Source organism: Mastigoproctus giganteus, unplaced genomic scaffold (genome assembly GCF_048544385.1).
Source record: "Mastigoproctus giganteus isolate SK-2022 unplaced genomic scaffold, ASM4854438v1 scaffold_15, whole genome shotgun sequence".
Lineage (NCBI taxonomy): Eukaryota > Metazoa > Arthropoda > Arachnida > Uropygi > Thelyphonidae > Mastigoproctus > Mastigoproctus giganteus.
The window spans coordinates 433,763-457,581 of record NW_028328292.1 but is presented as its reverse complement, the minus strand read 5'-3'; the positions used below and the strand labels follow the sequence as shown (position 1 = coordinate 457,581).

At 36.3% G+C, this 23,819-nt stretch overlaps 1 protein-coding gene across 6 annotated transcripts in view; it reads right to left on the bottom strand.

Annotated features, from left to right (window-relative positions):
- Positions 1 to 23,819, bottom strand: part of LOC150074896 (paired amphipathic helix protein Sin3a-like) — a 285,756-nt gene that overhangs the window by 26,904 nt on the left and 235,033 nt on the right. For 5 of the 6 annotated variants that reach the window (XM_090389366.1, XM_090389363.1, XM_090389365.1 and 2 more), the window contains exons 17-19: positions 22,973 to 23,138; positions 14,031 to 14,200; positions 8,830 to 9,003 (exon numbers count right to left, since the gene is read on the bottom strand). In XM_090389366.1, coding sequence (XP_090245492.1) covers positions 8,830 to 9,003; positions 14,031 to 14,200; positions 22,973 to 23,138 — 510 coding nt within the window. The remainder of the gene's footprint in view (positions 1 to 8,829; positions 9,004 to 14,030; positions 14,201 to 22,972; positions 23,139 to 23,819) is intronic. The other variant, XM_090389362.1, reaches the window with a different exon arrangement.

Genomic DNA, 23,819 nt, shown 5'->3' with positions numbered 1-23,819 from the left:
GTGTGAGTATTTTTTCTGAAAATTCTTGTTCCTAGTTTTGTATCGCTTCTGTATATAGTGAGGTTTAGGAAATTAATTTGTTCCTTTTCTTCCAATTCCAGGGTATATTTTAATCTATTATGCATGGAATTAAATTTAATGAAAAGATCATTTATTGTGGATTTGTGCCCTATTAAGAGGATATCGTCAGTGTATCGTATAAATAATTTAATATCTGGGGGGTATGGTTGTAATATATGATTTTCTGCGGAGGCTAGGTAAATTTCAGATGGGGGGCTGAGATCCCTAATCCCATAGGTAGGCCATAGGTTTGCTGGTAAATCTGATTAAGAAATCGGAAGTATCTGGCATCTAATAGAAAGGTTGTGAGCTCTAGTATGCTATTAATTGAAAGGGAAATGCGATTGGATAAGGTTTTGTCGTCTGTTAAGAAATTATGTAAGGTTTGTAAATTTACGGCAAATGTACATTAGTATACAATGAGACTACATCAAAAGATGCTAGGATGTCATCATTGGTTATTGTGATAGAATTTATTTTTTTAAAGGTTTGGGAGGTATTGTTTATTTTAAATTTTGAAAATCTGGTGAGGGGGAGATAATTTTGACCAGGAAGGAAGATAAATATCATCTACTTAATAAAATGTCAAGATAACTGTAACGCTTGCTACATTGGTAGCACCACCACAAAATGCAGTTCTACCAAAACATCAAACACACGTGCGTACTACCACTACAATAGCTTTAGGACGGGACAGTCCAATACCGAATTAGCAACACATGTTCAATCCCATAACCACACCTCCTTAGTAGATTCAGCCATTCCTATTATCAAATTAAAATCCAGTTTTAAAATTTTCTAATATGAAGCCCTAGTTATAGAATGGTTTCGCCGCCATTCCACTCTCCAAGTATTAAATTCCAAACTACCCTATAACATAGCACCGGTTTGGAATCTCATGCACCTGAGATTCCCACGTGTATCCAGGAGCATCACGGGAACTTAGTCTTCTTAAATACACGTGTTTACTCTCATTCTACCATTGCCAACTGAAGATGTGTAAAACGAGAGCCACTTGTTATGGCTATTGGCCTTCTGTTTCCAACCGTATAACTTAAATCATTTCAAATTTCAACATTGATAACCAAGGACGAAGATGTGCACTTCTACTTCCTTGCGCATATTTTAATTCTGTTTTTAAATCCTAACTTATTCATGCTAACTTAAATTTAAAATTATCATCCAATTTATTCCAACATCAATGCAGATTATAAAAAGGTGAGTATCATAATAAATTAAATTAAGCTACGCTATTATATTGTGCCACTGCTAAATGAATTAATGAGAAACTAACAGTACTTCAAGCTCCAGCTAATTAACATAATTTTCTAATTGAAAACTTGTTGAGAACAGTGAGAACCAAGAACATCATTTTCTTAATTAAAATTTCTGTAAAACATGGAACCAGGCATGTAATATTCAAAAGTGGTTTTTGAATGGAATGTCCCTAAGGTGGTAGATAACTTTCATCAACCGGTGAAATACCACCACTTTGCTTATCGGAGGCTTGAAGTGGTGAAACCCACGTTTAGTCTCTAGAGCAAAGTTTCCAGCATCCCTCCCCCCCATACTTTTCCTTCAACCCATGCACGGTACTAAGTACTATAGGTTTTGATACCTTTCGTGTTTGGGGTTTTAACAAAAAAAAAAAAGCATACACAAGTAAAAAGTCCAACTTTTTTTTTTTTTTTCAGTGTTTAAGAGCAAGCTGAAAACCTGTATACTTAATGTACTCTTCATGCTGTTTTGGCACCTTAAATTTTTTTTTTTTGTTTGTTTAAAAAGAACAATGAAATATTTCAAAAAGATTTCATTAATCTTCTGCTGTCATTTTTTAAAATTTATAAATAAAATTGAAATTTCTTGTGTACCTTTGTCCACCAATATTCCCTAAATATACAAATTATCATTTGTATAAGCATATTGGGGAAAGTTAGTACTTGGGGAATATTCTAGACCTGTTCACCCATAAACCATACGACATCATACAGGTAACTGAACAAAAATCATGAGAAGGATTCTCGTACTGTGACCAGAATTAAGGTAGAGTTAATAAGGGCAAAGGAATGGGTTTTAATTTCATGAAAGTGGGCTATGACAATATAAGGTGGTACATGGCCTCTAACTGGATAATTAGTACACAGGAAAGAGGGGGAGGAATAGATTTGAATTATGGAGTACCTTTAAACCAATAGTCAGAGAAGCCACGAATGCATATATTCCATTAAGACAACAGTGTAAGAAGGATGCCGAGATGATGAATAATGTACTAGGAAGAACATGAAAAGATGGCATGGGAAATTTACGGAACAGAAGACCCCTTCACAATGAGGAGAAACTATACGAGTGAAACATGAAATTACAGAGATTGAAGAGACAGGACTTCAGTTACAGTTCGGACACAGCATGGTTTTGTTAAGGGAAAGTCTTGCCTGACCAATTTGATTGGATATTATGATGCAGTCACAAAAGAACTGGATGCAGGGAATAACTTTGATATTATATACTTGGATCTTAGAAAGGCTTTTGAAACTGTTGCACATGGAAGACTGCTGCACAAATTGGAGCAGTGTGGCATTGGAGGCAAATTACTGCTATGGATAAAGGGGTGGTTTGTTTGTTATTTGGTTTTTAGGAGCATTAGCAACTAAGGCCATATTGCTCCGGGGATATGCGGTGGTCATTCCCTGACCTTTCCGCATCCTCCGTATTTGGTCTAATCACGAAGTGTGTGCTATGCACTGCTGCACCTGGCTACGGAAGTGCCGGATAAAGGGGTAGTTGAGGGGGAGAAGACAACAGAGAGTGGTAATCAATGGACACTGCTCATCGTGAATTAATGTTATTAGTGGAGTCCCTCAGGGTTCAGTGTTGGGTCCATTATTGTTTTCTGTATTTATAAATAATATTGATGATGGTATATCAAGCTTAATGTCCAAGTTTGCAGACGATACAAAGGTTGGAAGGGTTGTTAAGGACACTACTGATGCTATGCTGCTGCAACAGGATCTGGAAAGGTTGAGCAGATGGGCTGAGAGGTGGCAAATGAAGTTTAACATTGACAAATGTAAAGTACTACATATGGGAAACAGCAACCCCAGAGCAACGTATCAACTCTGTGGTACTACACTGACAGTGGTAGAGAATGAAAAGGACCTGGGGTAATTGTGCAGGCAGATATGAAGTTCTCTGAGCAGTGCAGACGGGCTGCAAGAGTAGCTCATGGTGTCTTGTCAATGATATACAGGAATTTTTCTAGCAGGGATAAGGAGGTGATTATTCCCTTGTATAAGGCAATGGTCAGGCCACACCTTGAGTACTGTATACAGGTCTGGAGGCCTCATTTCAAGAAGGATGTAGAGCTGCTGGAACGAGTACAGAGAAGGGCAACAAGATTAGTGAATGGAACAAAGGGTTGCTCTTACGAAGAAAGGCTTAAGTTTTGCAAATTACAGTGTCTGGAGACTAGGCACTGGTGAGGTTTTGTTGTTTGTTATTTGGTTTTTAGGAGCATTAGCAACTAAGGCCATATTGCTCCAGGATATGCAGTGGTCATTCCCTTGACCTTTCCGCATCCTCCGTATTTGGTGGTGACGGGCTCGAACCAGGTCTAATCAAGAAGCGTGTGCTACGCACTGCTGCTCCTTCTCACCTGGCTACGGAAGCGCCACTGGCGAGGTGATCTGATAGAGGTGTATAAAGCCTTGAATGGTTTGAGCATGCTCAATGCTGATGAGTTTCTTCCTCTTGCTCAGAATAATACCCTGAGAGGGCATAAATTCAAATTGAAGAAAGACAGATGTTGCATATGGAAATTTGCCTTTAGCCAGCAGGTAGTTGGTTGGTGGAACAGACTTCCATCCCTTGTTGTGGAAGTTGATAGCCTAAATAAATTTAAGGCTCAGCTGGACAGGTATTTTGAACGAATGGAGGGGTGAAGTAGAAGTGGTTTTTTTTTTTTTTTTTTTTTTGACTGATGCTGCATAAGCTTGCTTTCTTGCATCATATGCCTCTACTAATGCTAAACCACCTGTGAGGTGTGCTATACGGAAGCATGGATTCACCATAAGTCTCTATTAACATTTCGTATGCTTCAGCTGATGGTTTTTTGAGACAGAAGCAAAATTTGAGAGTAGCATATTGTTCTTTGCATGTCACGCCCATTGTTACATAGGTGGAACTGAATAGGCATAAACTCGCCGACCTGTCAAGGTCATGCCATGCACACAAACTGTGCAGTTGGTATGTGATGCAGCCTGGTTTGTTCTTAAGGTATCACATGGGTAATTTTATTTATTAGGTTTTTTTTAATTAATTATTATTATTATTTTTTAGCCTCTTCAGCAAAAGCCTTGGCAATTCCTTGAACACACTATATGGCTAATACTAAATAATAAATGATATGATATGGCAAATACATCAAAATAATAAAGTGAAATTATGCTATTCAATAATGTGCTAATCAGTACAAAGAATAAGATGATCAGGTATAATAAATTAAAATTACTAAGATTTTATTATCTCAATGTATATGTAACTGCATTAAAACACTTTCTTTCATTAAATATCAAATGAGTAAAGAAAGTGATGCAGGATGAATAAAACTATTCTACAGGAGCATGCAATTCAATGCACAGAGAAAGAGATGTACAAAGAGCATGCAAAAATTATACAGTCGGTTAAAGAGGTTCTTGGAACTAATAAATGATTCCTCAATTAAAGACACATTCAAAATAAAGAAAATGGAAGAGTTCTGGTGTGATATAAAGGATGCATATCCTAAAAATGAGTGATAGTCTTTCTCATTGTTAGTTATTTGGTTTTTAGGAGCATTAGCAACTAAGGCCATATTGCTCCGGGAATATGTGGTGGTCATTCCCTTGACTTTTTCGCATCCTCCGTATTTGGTGGTGACGGGCTCGAACCCCGGTCTAATCAAAAAGTGTGTGCTATGCACTGCTGCTCCTTCCCACCTGGCTACGAAGGTGCCATTCTTTCTCATCTTGTTGCCCTTTGAATCAACTTATACCTGTGAGGGTAATTTCTCAAAGATATGGGTAGATTTAAAACAAGCTGACAGTGCAAAATGATCTGTGTAATGCTTTGGCAAAGATGATTTTGAGATAACTCAGATAAAGCACTTTCATAGGTCCTGTTTATTAACTATGAATTTTCCTTAATCACAGTTACATTATTTTTTATATTAAATCAAAGAATCTATAGTAATATGTCTTCTGCAGTAGTTATATTTCTTGTATGACATTACATTTGAATAAAACCAAAATATAGGATTTTGTTTATTTTGCTAAAACTTTCTGCTTTTCAACAGCGAGTTTCCTGTATATGGGTGGATTCCCTCACAGTGAATTTTTATAATGGTGGGCTTGGTGGAGTAAGCTTTTTAGAGGAACTTCAAAATTTTGCATAAATGCTGTAAAATATTAATGTATTCTTATTCTGACTTTAATGCTGCCAAAAAACAGAACACAATTACTGTCAGAAATAAAATCAGAATTTAAAAATTATATATATAAATAAAATCCATTGTTACATTTTTGATGCAACAATATCCTCCACATCTATTTATGTATTACTTGATTTGGCATTATTGAGTTGCAGTCACATTGTGATTGAAGAAAGGGATGATAGTGATGATTAAATCTCCAATTCCACCTTCCCCTCTTCAAAGAGTGTGAACATCAAAAGTTGAAATCAGAAGAGACAACAGGAATCATGAAGAATTTCAATCCCAACATTGGAAGAAGCAGTAATGTTGTCAGGATTCTTTGTTATATCACTGCTTGCTCTAAGATTATGATGAAAAGAAGGCAGCTCATCAGCTTTCTTTAAATGAATTTTTGAAATGATTAGTTCAATGGATATGTACAGTAATGTATTTATTCATATTTAATTTTTTTAAAAAAATTAATTATTTGCAAATCATCAGGAATATATCTCAGCAGTTTATGAGTTTATATGTTTATTTAACATAGTTTTCCAGGAATGCACTGCTTATGTTAAATGAGCATTAGGTGTATTGAAAATTTTAGTAGCAATCTAATGGTGGGGGGGGGGGGAGAAGTAATTTATTTATCTCAGATAATATGTCTCATTACTTTATCTCTGATGGTATTTCTCAGTCAGGCAAGCTTTGGTTCCCTGGTGTTATAATTGTTTAGCTTACATCATCCCCAAGTATTTTTAGGTCTCTTTCTCTATCATGGCTTCAGCTCATCATCAGTCTTAAGCTGGTAGTTTCAGCCAACTGAATTTCCCTGATGCAATCATTGGGTCTCACATTTGTCTAGAAATTTTTGCCAAATTGCACACCAGTTTCAACGATGAACTCTTCGGTGATCTGAAGTAACCATGGAAGTTGAGAGGGCGTACAGTTTTTCCTTTCTTCTTTAAGGGTACCATACTCGCTGTTGTTGAGCATAGTGGACATAGGATTGACAGAATCAGAGTGGATACGGGGCATCTCCCTGTAAAATTCCTCTTCTGATGGGGATCAGTCTGATCGTGATGTTCTCTTGATGGTAGTGCTCCACTTTGCTGGTTGCTTCTAGAAAGTGCGTCAATGTCAGGTTGACTTTGTAGATCTGTGTCTCTATCAGCCAGCTATGAGACATGGAGTCAAAGGTCTTGCAGTAGTCAACATAAGCCACGTACAGGTTGCGGTGCTTCTTGTAGGCTTGTTCTATAATTGCTACATCAATGGTCAATTGCTCCTTGTATCCTTTGCTCATCTACTTACATCCCTCCTGCTGCTTGGCCATGATGTTCTAGCTCTCCAAGTAGTCTCATATCTCTTGGCTATGCAGCTGATCAGGATCTTATAGTGTTGGGAGAGTGATCGGTCTATATTTTTCTGGGTTTGTGGTGTCTATCTATAGCCTCCAGATAGATTCTTTGAGTCTTTGACTCAAAGAATCTATCTGGATTCTTTGGTTTTCTCCTGTTTTTCTTGGTTTTCTCCTGTTCCAGGTCTATACAGGGGGGCAAGGCCATTATGGATAATTTCACTGCTCAACAGAACTTCTTGAGTGCTTTAAAGTCAGGGAGTGGCTATTGCTCTCCTCTTCATGTCCAATGATTCCTGTAGAAGGTTTTAATCAAATATCCAGTTGTTTTTCTCTGGAAACTCTCCCTGTATTAGCAGTCTCTTCCTGATTGCAAGAAGATTGGTCTTCACTTTTCTGATCAGCTTCTTATTTCTGGTACCCCATTGTTACTTGGTCAGTTGGCTATCTTCACCCTTAGCTCTTTTATCTTTTGCTGTAGCCTCCTTTCCCAGGCTGGTAGTTCCTTCTCTTTGTTTTGTTTTCTGTTGGTCTCTGGTTTCTCTTCCATTCATCATGGTGGCTGTTACAGTGGCACAGTAAATGGTTGTGTGGATGGCATCTAATGTTACCTCGTTGTTTTTGAGATAAACTGGTATTATGTGCCACTTGATATGGTCTGCCACAGGATTCTGTTGGGTCTCTGCTTCAGTATGGTGTGAGTCTTTGTGGGGTGTATTCCCTTGAATTCTGCTAGGACCTTCTGCTTTTTTTCTATTCTGGATACTGCGACCTCATCTGTTTCCATTTTGGCTGCTCAAGTTTGTACTTCTTGTACTTGTTGTTCCTCCTCTTGTTCTAGTTTGGTTATGTTTGTATTCTTTGTAGTTGGCCTCTCACATTCCGTTTGATTTTTTCCAAGGTTGCAGGAGCTACCAGGTTCTTCATGACTATGGTCCATCTCTAGTCTGCTATTTACTGTTTGGTGACCTAAACAGTCAGGAACCATTCCAAACAATTAGTGTGTAGTTTCATTCTGTACATTGCCGTACTGGTTACTCTGTATTATGCTTGCATGAAGAATATATTCATTTCCCTGCTCCACTTTATGTGTTGGCTTTTCCTTCCTGCTTAGGTGGTCACTAGCACAGTTTTGTAGGAAGCACTTCCAATTGGTTGGGCTGGATGGTCTTGCACTTGCCTTGTGGTAGTTGTATGGCAGGATTAAAACTTGGGTCCAACAGAGCCCCTTTTTATTGCTATTATTATAATTATTAGCCTAACATCAACAAATTACTTATGCAGTCAGCCATTTTTGGTGAATTCAGTAAAAATATTGGCCTATGTCTACGAGTTCACTGAAATGGCAAGTTGCCAGGCTGGCTCCAAGTAGCTGCAAAAGGCCTTAAGCTAAAGGTGTCCATGTTAATTGTATTCCTCCTATTCCTGTGAATTACATTCCTACTAGCAGTTGGATTACTACACTCCTATATTTGCTAACAATGGCTAGAGATGAGCTATTCATGTAGAGATATAAGCACAGAGATAACCATAATCAAATTAAATCTACGTAGTTGTCTGAAAATTCTACATATACAAAGTTCTTGGTTGTTTTGCTTGTAAGAGAACAAACTGGAGCAAAATAAATAAATAAATAAATAATCTGAATTAACAATCATTAAGCCTGTGGCCTATTCAGATTATGGTGATAAATATGTTTTATCTTTAATATTGATTTTAATTATCATTATTATCATCATCTTTGCATGTGTTATGTAATCTCTACTTTACAATGAAGTTTCAGAATCAGATGAGTACCATAAAATTGCAAGCTTATGTGATTGTAATAATTGTAATCAGAAATTAGCTACTCATAAGTAAACGGAATCTCTATGCACACATTATGTCTGAATCTTAATGACAGACACAGTTGAAGATATTTTTAAAGGCCTTTCAGTTTCCCTTTCCAAAATTAAAAAATACATACCAATAAAATTTTGAAACAGTTTTCTTCAGACATTCTTAGTTCAGCTTGTTTTCTATACATTAATTCAGCATTTGAACTATGCAGCATTGAAGTAGAAGTCATTTCATCTTTATTTTGCTGAAGAAAAAGCTGAGTGCAGAAAGTACATGTTTCATCACTGACCACATGTTGCAACTGGAAAAAAAAAAAAAAAATTAATAATACAGTTGTATATATGTAACTAGCTAATTACTATAATCAAACTGAATGAAACCGAGTTAGAGTAGAAGCCCTCTTATCTCTGTTTAACTGCCACTACTCCTTCCCTCTTTAAAACATACATACTCAGCACTCCATGCACACTTAATTCAGTGTCTTTGTAGCAGGTGGGCTAGTGTAGTATAATGCACCAACCTATAATGCACTTTTTTTTTGCAAGTATAATTGCAAAAAAAAAAAAAAAAAAAAAAAAGTGGAGGGAGTGTTGCAAAACATCACATTTCATCATCTAAACAAATGAAAATGACTGATTTTAAGTAAATGAATATATATGTATATGTTTTAAATGATGATAAAATTCCTAAGGGATGTAGGAATACTTTTGTATGATTGCCTGCTTTAACTGACTTTTTCTTTTCTATTAACAAACCAACTATTGGTCCTGATGATGTTGCATAAGAGGGCTTCTACTGTACATCCCTAATTAGTTAAATTTAATTGAAATGATAATATCACAGTGCAAGAATACACACTGTTCAGAACAATGCAAGGAAGCAAAGCTTATATATAATTTACAACAGAAAATAAAAATAATAAAATAAAATAGATAAATAAAAATGTCTCCTAGTTTTTATATTCTTCATTCATCTAATTCTTTCTTAAATCTACATAAGTGCTCTGACTAAATGAAAATTTTTTGCATACATTCTACAACCATCTTTAATTTGAAGCTATGGCAAACTGCTATATGAGGACTAGTTTCTAAACTTCTCCTTACAAAACTGGCAACTCTTCTTGTAAGATATCTCTTTATATCCATTCTAGTCCTGTTGCCCTCTGCACTCCAAATGTATCCTTTCAAGCAAGTCAGTATGTAATTTTACACTCATTTTTTTTGAAATGAGGTTTCTAGACCTGTATGCAAAATTCAAGGGGCAGTGTGACCACTGATTTGTACATAATTTTTTATTTGTTGCATCTTTCCATGGTCATCAAAAACATCTAAAAATTATCCTATATACTAAACTGGATGACTAAGCTTTGCTACCATGCAACAGTCCACTCTTCTCAGGAACAGGTTAGCAAAAACATCAGGCTTATTTATTATTATGAACTACCACAGCAAATAAAGCCTGGATTTTTCATACACTAGTCAAAGTGCATGAAAGAACCAAAGTCCTTTAAGAAAAACCCTACAATTCTTGCCTAAGACTATCAAACCATGTCTTGATCTCAGTTAAGGGGACTCAAGGAGACAGTTCAGAACCAGGCCTCAAGAACAATGGAAAGTGAACAGTCTATGGACTGTTCACTCTCCACCTAGGCTGATTAGCCCCATGTTCTGGCCCTACCAAATGGGTCAGTTCCTCATACTGATTTAAGCTGTCTAACTGCACACTCATGTAATCACAAAGCCAGGCATTTAATCCTTTTCTGAGAGTAGCTATTCATGAATGGGAAGTTTCTTTTCCCCTGCCTTTTGTTGAGTTTACAGTGCACCTCTGCTAAGTCACCAGATGTGCCTCCTTTTGCCCTGAGCAATCAGTACATGATTTCTCTTTCCACAAATATGAGGACTACTATAAAATCAACTAATGAGACTGTGCAGCTCTTTGTTTACATTGTATCAAACATATGCAATAATGAATGGCTACTATCAGAAAAGGATTAATCTTGTGATAGCCCCATCATTCAAAGGGGTGATGGGGTTATCACCCTTTGAGTGACTGTGTGTGTGTGGGGGGGGGACTATCACAAGACTGACTTAGCTAGAAGCAGGCATATTCTTCCCAGTGGAAGATTTGCTAAATTCCTTTTCAAGGGTAATGTACCGATGCAAAGCAAATCCACCATGAAGAATATCTACTGCAGAGGTATATTCTACATATACCCATGTCTGGTTTGAAATGGATTGGGAGGATTCTGGCAAGTTCCCCCCTCCCCTCATTTCAGTGTATAGAAGATGAGGGATTTTTTTGGTATAGGATAGCATAGTTTAACTTACTTCCAGTTTTATTGTCAGAAACCATGACCTGGATTTCTGTGATAGGAACCTACGATTCATATTTGTTGCCTTTTACCATTAATTTAGTAAATTTACTCATTAATCTATATTAAATTTATTTTATAAGCACAAAATCATTTTAATTTTTTTATTACAAGTGTTTAGCATAAAATAAATTTCTTTATGTAGTTAGCAAAAACATTTGATAGCACTAAGTGCAGATCAGTAAGGGGAAGGATGATACTGTTTTCTGATAGCTTCTGAATCTGCTTCTATATGGCATGTGATGCATTTATAACATGTGGCACAACTAGGGAAAAGGAACCACCTATATCTCTGGTATAGGAGGCAGCTTCAGAAACTATGCCCCCCCCCAACACACTCAGAGCTGGGCAGGGGCAAAATCCAGCCCAGGAGACCAAGCTTGCTCACTTTATAGGCCAATACTTTCTTGGTTGCAATGCATTCAAGGCACCTACTTCTGCTTCTCTACTTCGACCTACTTCTCTATTCAAGTTCTGCAGAAGTTGTAGGTGGTAGTCTCAGCAAGAGATTTTACAGTTTAATCAGAAAACCGAAATCCAATACAACACCTTCCAGGAAGTAATAGTTAGGTGTAAATATTAGAGACCGACCTTTCTCGATCTTATTCTTTTATTCCGTTCTTCAGCAGGATAAGTCCTCCATTGAAGGATCTCACTAGGAATGGATGCTAAATCAGACTCACTTCATTCACACAAACACACTCACAAGCTAGTATAAGTCAACATCTGGATTTGACTGGAGACCAACTAACTGCAATGGCAAGACCAAAAAGCTACAAACCAACCAGTGGATAGGAGGGTATACTTGCTTCAGACATCAAGAATACAGGATTGTAACTTTAGTTTACATATTTCAAACCAAACCTTACCTTTTTAAGTTCAGTATCAATGATACTGAATAAAAGACTATTATTCCATAATATTAAAATCACTTTGTTAATCATAATACACTAATGAGGATAAAGTTTCAGACCCTTTGACAGGTCTTTGTTTACACACACAACTACTTATACTATGAGAATAACCTAAGCAGATTTGCCTAATTTGATCTAATCTCCAGGAAATTTCATCAAATTTTGGCACAAAAGTGGTTATACGGGCTAGATTCTACCACAAAACTTAAATGCTCATTGCATGGCTATGTCTGAATATTTCCAGTTAAGTGGGTTTTTTTTTTTTTTTTTTTAGTGCCCAATCCCGCAGCCATTCTATAAACAAAAATGCCAAATGCATAACATCAATAGCCATGATTAAAAAGGTCACATAATTAATATTGACTGATTTTTGCAGAACAACATTTAGAAACACATAATATGGCTGCTATTAAAGATTGCATTTTTTCCCTCTTCATCAGAAATAATATACAAATATCAAAAGTATTATGTAACAAAATAATATATAAATATTGAAAGTAAAATTAAGTTTGTTTTTTTTTAAACTAAACTTCTAAACTTTCCTGATAGAAGAAGACACATAAAATCATTTACTACCCTAAATTGAAATGATCACTATAAAGATTACTCAACAGATTTTTTTCCCCCATTTGTCTCAACAATACAATATTCACTATAAATAATTTGAGTCAGAAGGTAATTTTCATATCTTTAATAACTATTTAAAAAATTTCAAACCTGAGTGATTTCACATAAAGCAACATAGCACTGTTTCTTTGTGGCGTTAACTGCACGTAACCCACCATCCTGACAGAAGCAAGGAACGACTGCAACTCTTGCAGAGGGTGCTTATATAGCTGAAAGTAATAACTATGCAATATTACGTCATTACCTATGCATGTCAATCTTATCTGATGAAATCTATAAGAAATACTGCCATATACTTATGTTATTTGGACGACAATTACAATTTTAAGGGGTGATGCACTTTCTTTGAACACCAGTGTATTGCAATAGTTATAAGGGAATAAACAAATGAAAAATAAAGTTTTTTCTGAATGATTGTTCAGTAGTAGAAGCCATGCTAAGTGTGCAAGGACTATGGACTCAAATTTAATGCAAAAACTGGTGGGAGAGCATCACATGACAAATAGCACACTCAAGCTAAATGCATCCAGCATTCATATGGAGTATGCTCTTTAGAATAACAAACAAATAGGCCAGCAAGGTGCAGTGGATGCGTTATGCTGGTTTCTTACCTCGCAGATTACTGATAAATAAAACGGCAGTTTTTCTGAAAGAAACTAAAACTTTTAATTGAAATTGTTGAATTTTCACTATATGTAAAAATACTTTATTGCTGCCAATAAAATTGTGAAATGTTTTTGAAAGATAGAGGGAAGCTCAGGAAAAATATCTGAAACAATTAAACACACAAGAAACACTGGAATTAGAAATCTACTCCCACACATCCTGCATAGGATTGGGTTAAAAAAAACCACCCGATATCTTGGCATCCAGTTTTACATCCAATGAGGTCAATAAAGTTAACCAAATGATTGGTTAATTTCATTTAATTCCTGTCATAAGTTAGAGAATTCTATCACTTTGCCATCACAATCCTCTGTTAAGTTACTAATTACCTTGTTTGTTTTTTCTTCAAATATACTTCTAAGTTTTCTTAAATTAAGTTTTATTTTTATATTTAATTTTATACATTTCACTATGAAAATCTGATAACTGACTGCCATATTATTATAGTACAAAGTAGTGATTCAAGTTATTTGAATCCCACTAAGTGCAACATACCTAAAAAAGGAAGATTTATAAGGAGATTATTATAAAGGATTGTTTTTTCAAGAAATTTAGACTACTCTGTTTATTTTTAAATGTTTTCAGAATACAGTTATAAACATTACTACTCTAGAAATACTGTTTTTTCAGCAAATTTACAAAACATTTAACTACAAATAGAGTTACAAGATAAACAGCATTAATATAATTTATATAATTAAAAGTTTAATAAATGAGATAACAAGTAAAAAAATTGCATTAAATTACCTGTCGAACTGTGTTCTGAAGTACTTTGTCCATGGTAAAGGCAATGAAAGCATGAATGCCAAATATATTTCTCAATGTATCTTCATAATAAGTTCCATCTATATTTCCATCCAACAGTCGTTTTACTAAATTAAGAAGGGATAAATAAGGATCCTCTACTGTCTGCTCATCTAAACAAAAAAAATCTCACTTTAATTTCAGTAATAAAAGATATGCATACACAGAAATCTATAAGTGGAAATTATAAGCTTAAAAAGCATAAACATAAACAGCAAACCATAAACATTAAAATTATAAAGATGAAACTTTTTGTACACTGGGTATTAAAGCAGTATACTGAGCCATTCTCATCAATACAAAACAACTTTATTATGGTATGTGTGTGTGAGAGAGAGAGAGAATTTTTTTCAACTAACTACAAGTCAGGTAATATATGTATTGTGATACATTTCAGGTGCATTTCATTATCAAATAACATCTTAAAAAAAGTCCTGAAATTTCATAAACCACATCAGCTACAAGAAGATCTATAATAGTACCACAGAAAAACATTAGGGCAGCCAAGGCTGAGTATGAGAAAGCACTGGTTAAGACAGCAAAGAAGGGAGACAGGGAGACAGGGAGATTTTCATGAATCTCCCTGTCTCCCTCTTTCATGATTTTCAGGGTCAAATTTATTGTAATATTTCTGTGTTGGGGGAAGGGGGATAGAAGAATATGGAACCCGGACCAAAGGAAAAGCAAAATGTGTTGAAAATTTGGTGTTTATTGAACTTCTTCAAGCAATAGTTGAACATCCAAACTCATAAAACTCACCAGACTCTAAAATCTCACTAGTAACCACCAGAACATACTCCTCTGAAAACCTGGTGCTTATCTGACTTTTCCTTATCAAGTAATGCTCAAACATCCAAAATATACTTCCATTTACATACAAAACTCATTTTATGTAGAAGGGTTTGTTTGTTTGGTTGGTTTTTAGGAGCATTAGCAACTAAGGCCATATTGCTCCGGGATATGTGGTGGTCATTCCTTTGACCTTTCCGCATCCTCCGTATTTGGTGGTGATGGGCTCGAACCCCGGTCTAATCAAGAAGCGTGTGCTACGCACTGCTGCTCCTTCCCACCTGGCTACGGAGGCGCCATGTAGAAGGGGAATACGAAATTTTTCCAAAGGGTCCAAATATAACACTTACCAAAAATCCATCCACTGGGAGTAGAGTGTTCAAGGGTGTTCTTGGCCTGACTCACTTCCAAATTTTTTGACAAATGGGTGTCAAATTACGAAAGAACATATCTTTTTACGTTAAACGTACCATTTGCCTCAAAAACGCTAATATCCATTTTTATTTTTTACAGATTGAAGAAAGAATTTCAGCCCAAAAACATCACTTTCAGGAAAACTGAAGGTAGAATGGTTGTGAAATACCTATTTCTACAGAGGAAAACATCAAAGGAAATTCATATTGATACATTGGTAATGTTAGAAGTCTTGATGCATTTCAACCATGAAAAGCTGGACTGCAAAATTATTATTATTATTATTATTATTTTATTTATTTATTTATTTTATAACACTGAGGATGCAGAGAGGACAGGAAGATTAATTTCTGTGGCAGTGCCTGAAAATGTTGATGCCATTCACATCATGATATTGTCTGATAGATGAACTTCTGCTAAATGGATAGCCGAGATTCTAGGCATGCCCAGGGAATGTGTTGGATATGTTATTTATGACATTTTAAACATGCAGAAGCTTTCTGCCGAATGGGTCTCCAAATGTCTGAAAGCTGATCAAAAGTGACAGCTTGTCCTGTCTTCAACTGCCATTCTTTACCATTTTGAGCAAGGTGCCAATGATTTTTTCATGTGAATCATGACCATGGATGAAACATGGTTGTTTCATTATGATCCAGAGACCAAAGAACAGTTGAAGGAGTGAAGACACAGTGGCTCCCTCCCCCTCAGTCCAAAGATATTCTACATCTAGACTAGAAATCTGCTGGGAAGGTCATGGTCTCTGTTTTTTGGGACAAGGATGGGATTTTGTTTATTGACTACCTGAAAAGGAGTAAAATGAAAAAAAAACTGTTGAGCATTATTCATCACTTTTGGATAAATTGAAAGATAAATTGAAGGCCAAGCACATGGTTTGTTTGTTTGTTTCGGGATTTATTGGACGCATCATCAACTATGGCCATAGTGCGCCATACATATGGTAGCCAAACACATGGAGATGCTCACCTGAGGGAGTGCCTGTTTTTGCAGGACAGTGCCCCAGTTCACACAGCATATCAAACACTTTCCAAATTGGCTGAACTAGACTTCTGACTTCATCATCCCCAATATTCACCAGACCTTCCACCCTCAGACTACCTCTTTCCAAATCTCAAAAAACATTTAAAGGATAGCAAATTAGCATCAGATGATGATGTCGTACAAACAACAATCTTTAGCTTTCTATATGATCTAGGGTACAGTTTTTAGATTTCTATTTGAGGTTTACAAATGTTGGAACATCACTGTAGAAAGTGTGCGAAGTTGAGAGATGAATACGTTTAATAAACTATGTATATAATTGGATCATCTTGTTTCTTCCTATCATAGGCTGAGAATTTATCAGCACTCCTTCATATGTGGAGATATATGGATAGATGTGGTGACGACAATAGGCACCACATTTGCGAACATGCTTAAAAAGTCTCTATATCAGGGGTTCTTAGCCTTCTTAGTTCCACGGACCCCTTTGCCAGAAAGGTGAATGCCACGGACCACTTCTCAGAATAATGTTTTTAAATGCATAAAATAAAATTACAAAAATACCAGTTTAATGAAATAGTTACCAAAATTAAAAAAAAAAACATACAGTAATATATGTGTTTCTTTCTTAACACATTGAATAATAATACAATACATTTAAAATGTAGGAAAGTTGAAGTTAAATTTTATTTTTTAAGGACATATCAGTGTGAAGACTGTTGTTGTTTATCTTGAATAAGAACATTAAACTGTGATGTGGTATTTGACAAGGCAACACGCATGTCATGTTGGACATCTAATAGATTTCGATTTTTTGTTTTCATTGTTATAAGTGCTGAAAATCCCGATTCACACAGATATATTGTTGCAAATGGTATCAAAGCTTCCATAGCTTGCTTTACAAGATGAGGATAGGCTTCTTCAGGGAACACCAGAATTCTCCAAGGCTTTTTGAGGTAAACTCAAAAAGCCTTGGAGTAAGTTTTTTGACCTAAGATCAATGAGTTCATCTTTGGTTAAGTCAACATCTTCAATACAGTTTATATCAGAAAGAAAAGGATTTCGGATCCATGTTTCAATTTTCATGCCATCAAGGTAGAAATAACTTTTAAAAGAGTTCTGTAATGTTTCCAAGCGTTCGCAGATATCTCTTTTCAAAAAAATTGAGAGAGAAGTTTGCATTTAAACTACATCTTGGTAAAGCACTTCCTGCAAAAGTGGAAGGTTTGCAAGAATGTCTGTCTCTACTCTCTTCTTCCATATTGGTAACTTAGCCAAGAAAGCTTGTAATATTTCAGTTGCATCCATAACGGTGACTTCATGACCTTGAATGGAAAGATTTATCTCATTCATATGGTGAAAAATATCTGCCAGGTAAGCCAACCCATGGATAAAATCCTTCCTTTCAAAATGTTCCAAGAGTGGGTTTTCTCTTTCTTCCAGAAAAAGTGAAACTTCTGCCCTTAGTTCGAACAAGCACTTCAAGACGCGTCCTCTGAAAGCCAGCGCACTTCTGTGTGGTAGAGAAGCACTTCATATTCTGCTCCCATTTCTTGACAAAATCTTTTAAAAATACGATGATTCAGATAACTTCTTTTGATAAAGTTGATAACTTTTATGGCTGTTGACAATACTTCTTTCAGGGTTGTTGGAAGAGTCTTTGTTGCCAGTGCATGTCTGTGTAAAAAGCAATGAGTGACGATAACTTGAGGAGCTTCTTTTTTCACTAAAGTAGCAAAACCAGATGTATTACCAAGCATCGCAGGAACTCCATCAGTGCAAAGAGAATGAAGTTTTCCTTTCTATTCAAAGTTTCGTTTGTAAAAAAAACTTTTTACCATTTCGAAAACGTCGATGGCCTTTGTAGTTTCCGAAAGAGACTCACAAAATAAGAATTCTTCTTTGATGGCGTCAGCATGCACATAGCGAACAAAAACAAGGAGCTGGCTACATAGAAATGTCTGTAGTTTCATCCAATTGCATACTGAAGGGGAATGGTGAGGCTGCCATTTCCTCGATGACCTACTTCGAAATATTAAAAGACATATCAACTATTCTAGAATGTATTACATCATTTGACAAGGGAACAGCTTCCAGTTTTTTTCTCTATTCCAGTCCACAGACCAGTTCAACCATTTCTAGTGCACATGGCTTTACTAAAGTCTCTCCAACAGTGTGGGGCTTCTTTTGCTTGGCAATCCGGTAAGCAACTTTATAGGATGCTTCAAGAAAATGTTTTTGTGAAATGGCAAAGCCAAGTTTTGGAAGTGTCCCTGCTTTTTTGAATTGAGATTTTTTCGCACAAAAAAAACCAGCATCTTTAGATGCATTTTCAGCACAGACAGACTTGAGATGGTCTTTCAGTTTTTCTGGCTTCATACTTCCGTTTGCAAGAATTTTTCTGCACAAAAAACACTGCGGTATTTGAGTCTCGTCAAGTTCATTAATGCAAGTGAAACCAAATAATGCATAGTTTTCATCATACTTCCTTTTCTTCAACATTTCAACTTAAATTTGGTCTGTAACAAATGTTAAATAATTAATGCAATATTAGCAACTAAGAAAGACATATACGAAGACTGTATGTATCGAGAGACACATGGTGGGTGTACATACACGCCTGTAGCACTGCAGGGGCCTCCACCGTTGGACCAGCATACACGCACATAGCAGCGAAAAGGTTGAATTACACACTTCAACTGTTATCTAAACCGTAGGACGTGTTTGAACATACCTGGTTTACACTCGTAGCCAGCACGTTTATTCGTGTTAAAAGTGGCCTACTAGGTGCTGATTTGCTAGATAGTTTGCCAACTATGTCGCACGATAGTCTGTCCACAGCAGGACTGCAATGAAGTGCGATCTAGTGGCAGGTCTAATAACTGCCATAATTTCAAAGTAACGATGAGCGTAAGCGATTTTTCAAGATATGCAATAACTATAATATGATATGAAAATAAATGTTATTTCTATTGGTGACTACAGATACAGCTAATACAATTGTAATTTATTACATACATTCATAAGTGAAGGAAATTAATGAGTTGATTTTTTTCCCATCCAAGCTCACGGACCACCTGAAATCCTTCCACGGACCCCCAAGGGGTCCTTGGACCCCTGGTTAAGAAACCCTGCTCTATATTCATTAAAAAGGAAAACAGTATGTATTAAGTGGCAATTTGAACATTATTTGCTGTGCTAGGAACTGTTAAATAACTTTCCTACACATTAATAAAATCTGTGGAGATTTGAGGACAGTTAGTCATTTCAGGTTTGCAGCAAAAGCCTCACAGCATTTAATTACTTTAGTTCATCAAAGACATTATATTGTGGTTCCTGATGTTTGTTTGTTTGTTATTTGGTTTTTAGGAGCATTAGCAACTAAGGCCATATTGCTCTGAGATATGCGGTGGTCATGGGCTCGAACCCCGGTCTAATCAAGAAGTGTGTGCTACGCACTGCTGCTCCTTCCCACCTGGCTACGGAGGTGCTTGGTTCCTGATGTAACTACTTTTTAAGTAGTAGCATCAGTGAAAACGAGACTTATTCTATCAAGTCACATTTAAAAGAAGTTCTTTCAGAGTTGCTTTTCACAGTATTCTTGCTCTCATTAGTTCAGAACAGAAATAATGCCTTATATTATAAACTAATGCAAAACTAATTTAAACTTTGTATTTAAACTAATGTAATAAATAAGTTACACTGATGTTACTCATATAAATAAAATAAACATTAAACAGCTGGTATACCATTTGGCCCTATTTGAGCTTCAAATAAACTCCACATAATCTGTTCTGCTAATCTAATTTGTCTAAAGTACATCTACCCAGATAAAGCTGACCCTCCATGGTAATACCAATTGTGATGAATTACTCAGATTTTGCATGGTTTTCGATGTATGTACACTAATAGCTGTTTTTAATGCTGATTTCAGAAATGTTATTAATTTTTTTCTGTAACATACCATTTTTTCCCAAATCACTAAAGCTGATGTCATGAGTTGTATTATTCAATGTATTAAGGTAGCAGTTGTGTTATTGGGTTTTTTTAAGAGCAATATCAACTAAGGCCATATTGCTCTGGGGATATGCAGTGGTCATTCCCTGACCTTTCCGCATCCTCCGAATTTGGTGGTCATGGGCTTGAACCCTGGTCTAATCAAGAAGCACGTGCTACGCACTGCTGCTCCTGTCCAACTAGCTATGGAGGTGCCATTAAGGTAGGAGTAAATGCTGGGAATATGTAAACTAAATCTTCACACGTTTGGCAACACTGCCTTCAGTCATTTGTTTCTTGACTTAAGAGCCCATGCAGCAGTTTTATAAGCACAAACTCAGTTCATTTTTGAGGATATCATGTCAACCTTGTGCCAAAAAGTGAGCAAAAATATCTTAACACAAGTGTTTGAACAATCCAAACTTATTTTATATTCGTGTAAGTTATGTAGTCCTTAAGCAAAAACAAAATATTACATAATTTGTAAAAAAATGTGTATTGTACTTATTTTGAAGTGAAACTCTGTGACCAAGATAAACAATGGGGTCCACATAAAGTTAGCCAAACCTGTGTTGAAGCACTGAGATTGTGGAAAAATGGTAAAAAGAAGGCTATGTCATTTCCAATTCCCATGATTTGGCAGGAGCTTGCAAACCACTGTGATGAATGTTACTTTTGCATAGTTAATGTAGAGGGATACAATGTAAAGTGTAAGAAGGGTATTGTGTATCCTAATATTCCATTCGCCATTAGACCAGTCCCACATGGGATAACCTGCCGATTCCATGCCCTCCATTTATATTGGAGAATGTAGCAGCAGAGAGTGCTGAAAGTGAAGCTTCTGAAGATGAAATTGAAGTCTATACACCTGGAGAGATTGAGTCTAGCTCTCAACTGTTTTCACAGCATTAACTCAATGATCTGGTAAGAGATTTAAATTTACCAAAGGAATGAGCAGAACTTCTTGGTTCTAGACTTAAGTCAAAAAATCTTCTAGGAAGCATTAGTGAATTACAGGGTGAGAGGTTTTACCAGGACATTAAAGAAATGGAGATGAGGTCCCAGGGGAGGTGGAATGTCAACATGATGGCTGATTATTGCTGGAAAATCAAAGAAACAAAAATTTGTTTCATCATAGATCAGTTTTTAAAATTAGGCGAATGGTTAGTGGACTTTTCACCACACTATCCTTTTTTCAACATGTATTTAAATATAAAAAAATTTTCATGAAAGAAAATTCAAATTTTCTTTCATGATTTTTCACAAATTTTTTCTTTCAAGAAACCTGATGTGATGGAAACAAATGGAAGTCATTTGTTTGAAACACACATGATTCAGAAACGCTCTTTTTTGAGAAAACATCAGTGAAATTTTTTCAAAATGCACAGTAGTGTTACTGACCTTGGTATAACATGTGGTGCCAAGTTAGTTTCACCCTCATCTGAAAATCTAAATATGAAGATGCAGTGGAAAATTAAATAGAATCAGTGCTACACTACAGTGCCAACAAATATCACCATTCCTTCCCCAAAGATAAGTAGAATTCCTTATAAAATACATGATATATGGCCTACCAATATTACTACAGTAAATATAGTTCACAGCCTCACCTCTGCTCTAAGTGTTTAGGAAACATGATGCCAGAATAATCCTCAGATGTAGCCCATGTTGGTGCTGTGTGTGTGAGGAACAGTTTGCTTCCTCTTAGGATATAAACTGTTCCTCACACACAGATTTCCTCCAGGACAATTGATTTATGTAGTTCAGTTTTTGTTGTTGTTATTTGGTTTTAGGAGCATTAACAACTAAGGCCATATTGCTCCGGGGATATGCGGTGGTCATTCCCTGACCTTTCTGCATCCTCCGTATTTGGTGGTCACGGGCTCAAACCCCGGTCTAATCAAGAAGCGTGTGCTATGCACTGCTGCTCCTGCCCACCTGGCTACGGAGGCACCCTATGTAGTTCAGAACCTAGACATTGATCTCTGCAAATTCAAAGAGGGGGAGGAATACCAGAAGCAAATGAGATTCCCTCCAAATTAACACAACAGCTACCAGTTTGTTCTCAGTGACCTCAATCTGAATTCTCATGAAGGTCATCAATGATGTTTGGATATGGTGCTTATAAAAACTTTCCTGGATGTCTCCCTGTCAATATAATCTCCTACCAAGGGGGTTATTCAGGGGGAAGCAGAGGGGGAATATGTTCCCTAACCATGCATATAAGTGTTTCTAGGTGTATCTAAATAAAAAATTGGTCGTCATGCCCCCCTTATGATGATACCTGGATACGGTACTATCTCCCACCATGTAAACAAGTACAGAACTCTCATCCTAATACATAGTATATAGGCCACTGTGATGAATTCAATTTTCTTTGAGGTAAAGCTTTATCTTAAACTACATTAATAAGTTTAGGCTCCAACTCAACTGTTTTATTACCTCCCAGTGTATACATCTCAATAATCTTAATTTTAGAATTTTCCTGTATATTTTTGCTAAGGCAGAGAGAAGGAATAATCCTAATGGTACGCTGTCTCATGTACAATAATGTAAACCCCCTAGCACTATCACCATCATAGGTGACATTTAGATGAAATACATATCAAACGTGATAAGGATCTACATTTGTAGCAATAACAATAAAACCTTTTCAGAAATAAAACAAAACAAAACTGATTCATTACCTTGTGGCATAGGCTCTTTTTTATCTGTACTGTCTTCATTTTTCCTCTCAGAAACAAGACATGCACTGGCCTCATGCATTTTTCCAAGTCGTTCACACAAGATGTGATGCAGTCGGAAAAAGAGGTACCAAGTACTGTTGACGTAAAACACTGAGTATGCATCGTCCTATCACAAAAAAGAAAGGAGAGAAAAGTTGAAAAATTTTTTTTTTATTTCAACAAACACTTCATTCTGATAAGTGTTTTTTTTTATTCTAACACTTGTGCCTCAATCAAGATGGTGATATTAGCATTAGCATTAGTGGAGGCATTTGATGCAAGAAAGCAAGCTTATGCAGCATCAGCCAAAAAAAAAAAAAAAAAGTAACATAAATAAATAAAAATAACCACTTCCACTTCACCCCTCTGTTCGTTCGAAATACCTGTCCAGCTGAGCTTTAAACTTATTTAGGCTATCAACTTCCACGACAAGGAATGGAAGTCTGTTCCACCTACCAACCACCCGCTGGCTAAAGGCAAATTTCCGCACATCTATCCTACATCTGTCTTTCCTCAATTTGAATTTATGCCCTCTCAGGTGATTATTCTGAGCAAGAGGAAGAATCCCATCAGCATTGAGCATGCTCAAACCATTCAAGGCTTTGTACACCTCTATCAGATCACCTCGCTGGTGCCTAGTTTCCAGACACTGTAATTCGCAAAACTTAAGCCTTTCTTCGTAAGAGCACCCCTTTGTCCCATTCAACAATCTTGTTGCCCTTCTCTGTACTCGTTCCAGCAGCTCTACATCCTTCTTGAAATGAGGCCTCCAGGCCTGTATACAGTACTCTAGGTGTGGCCTGACCAT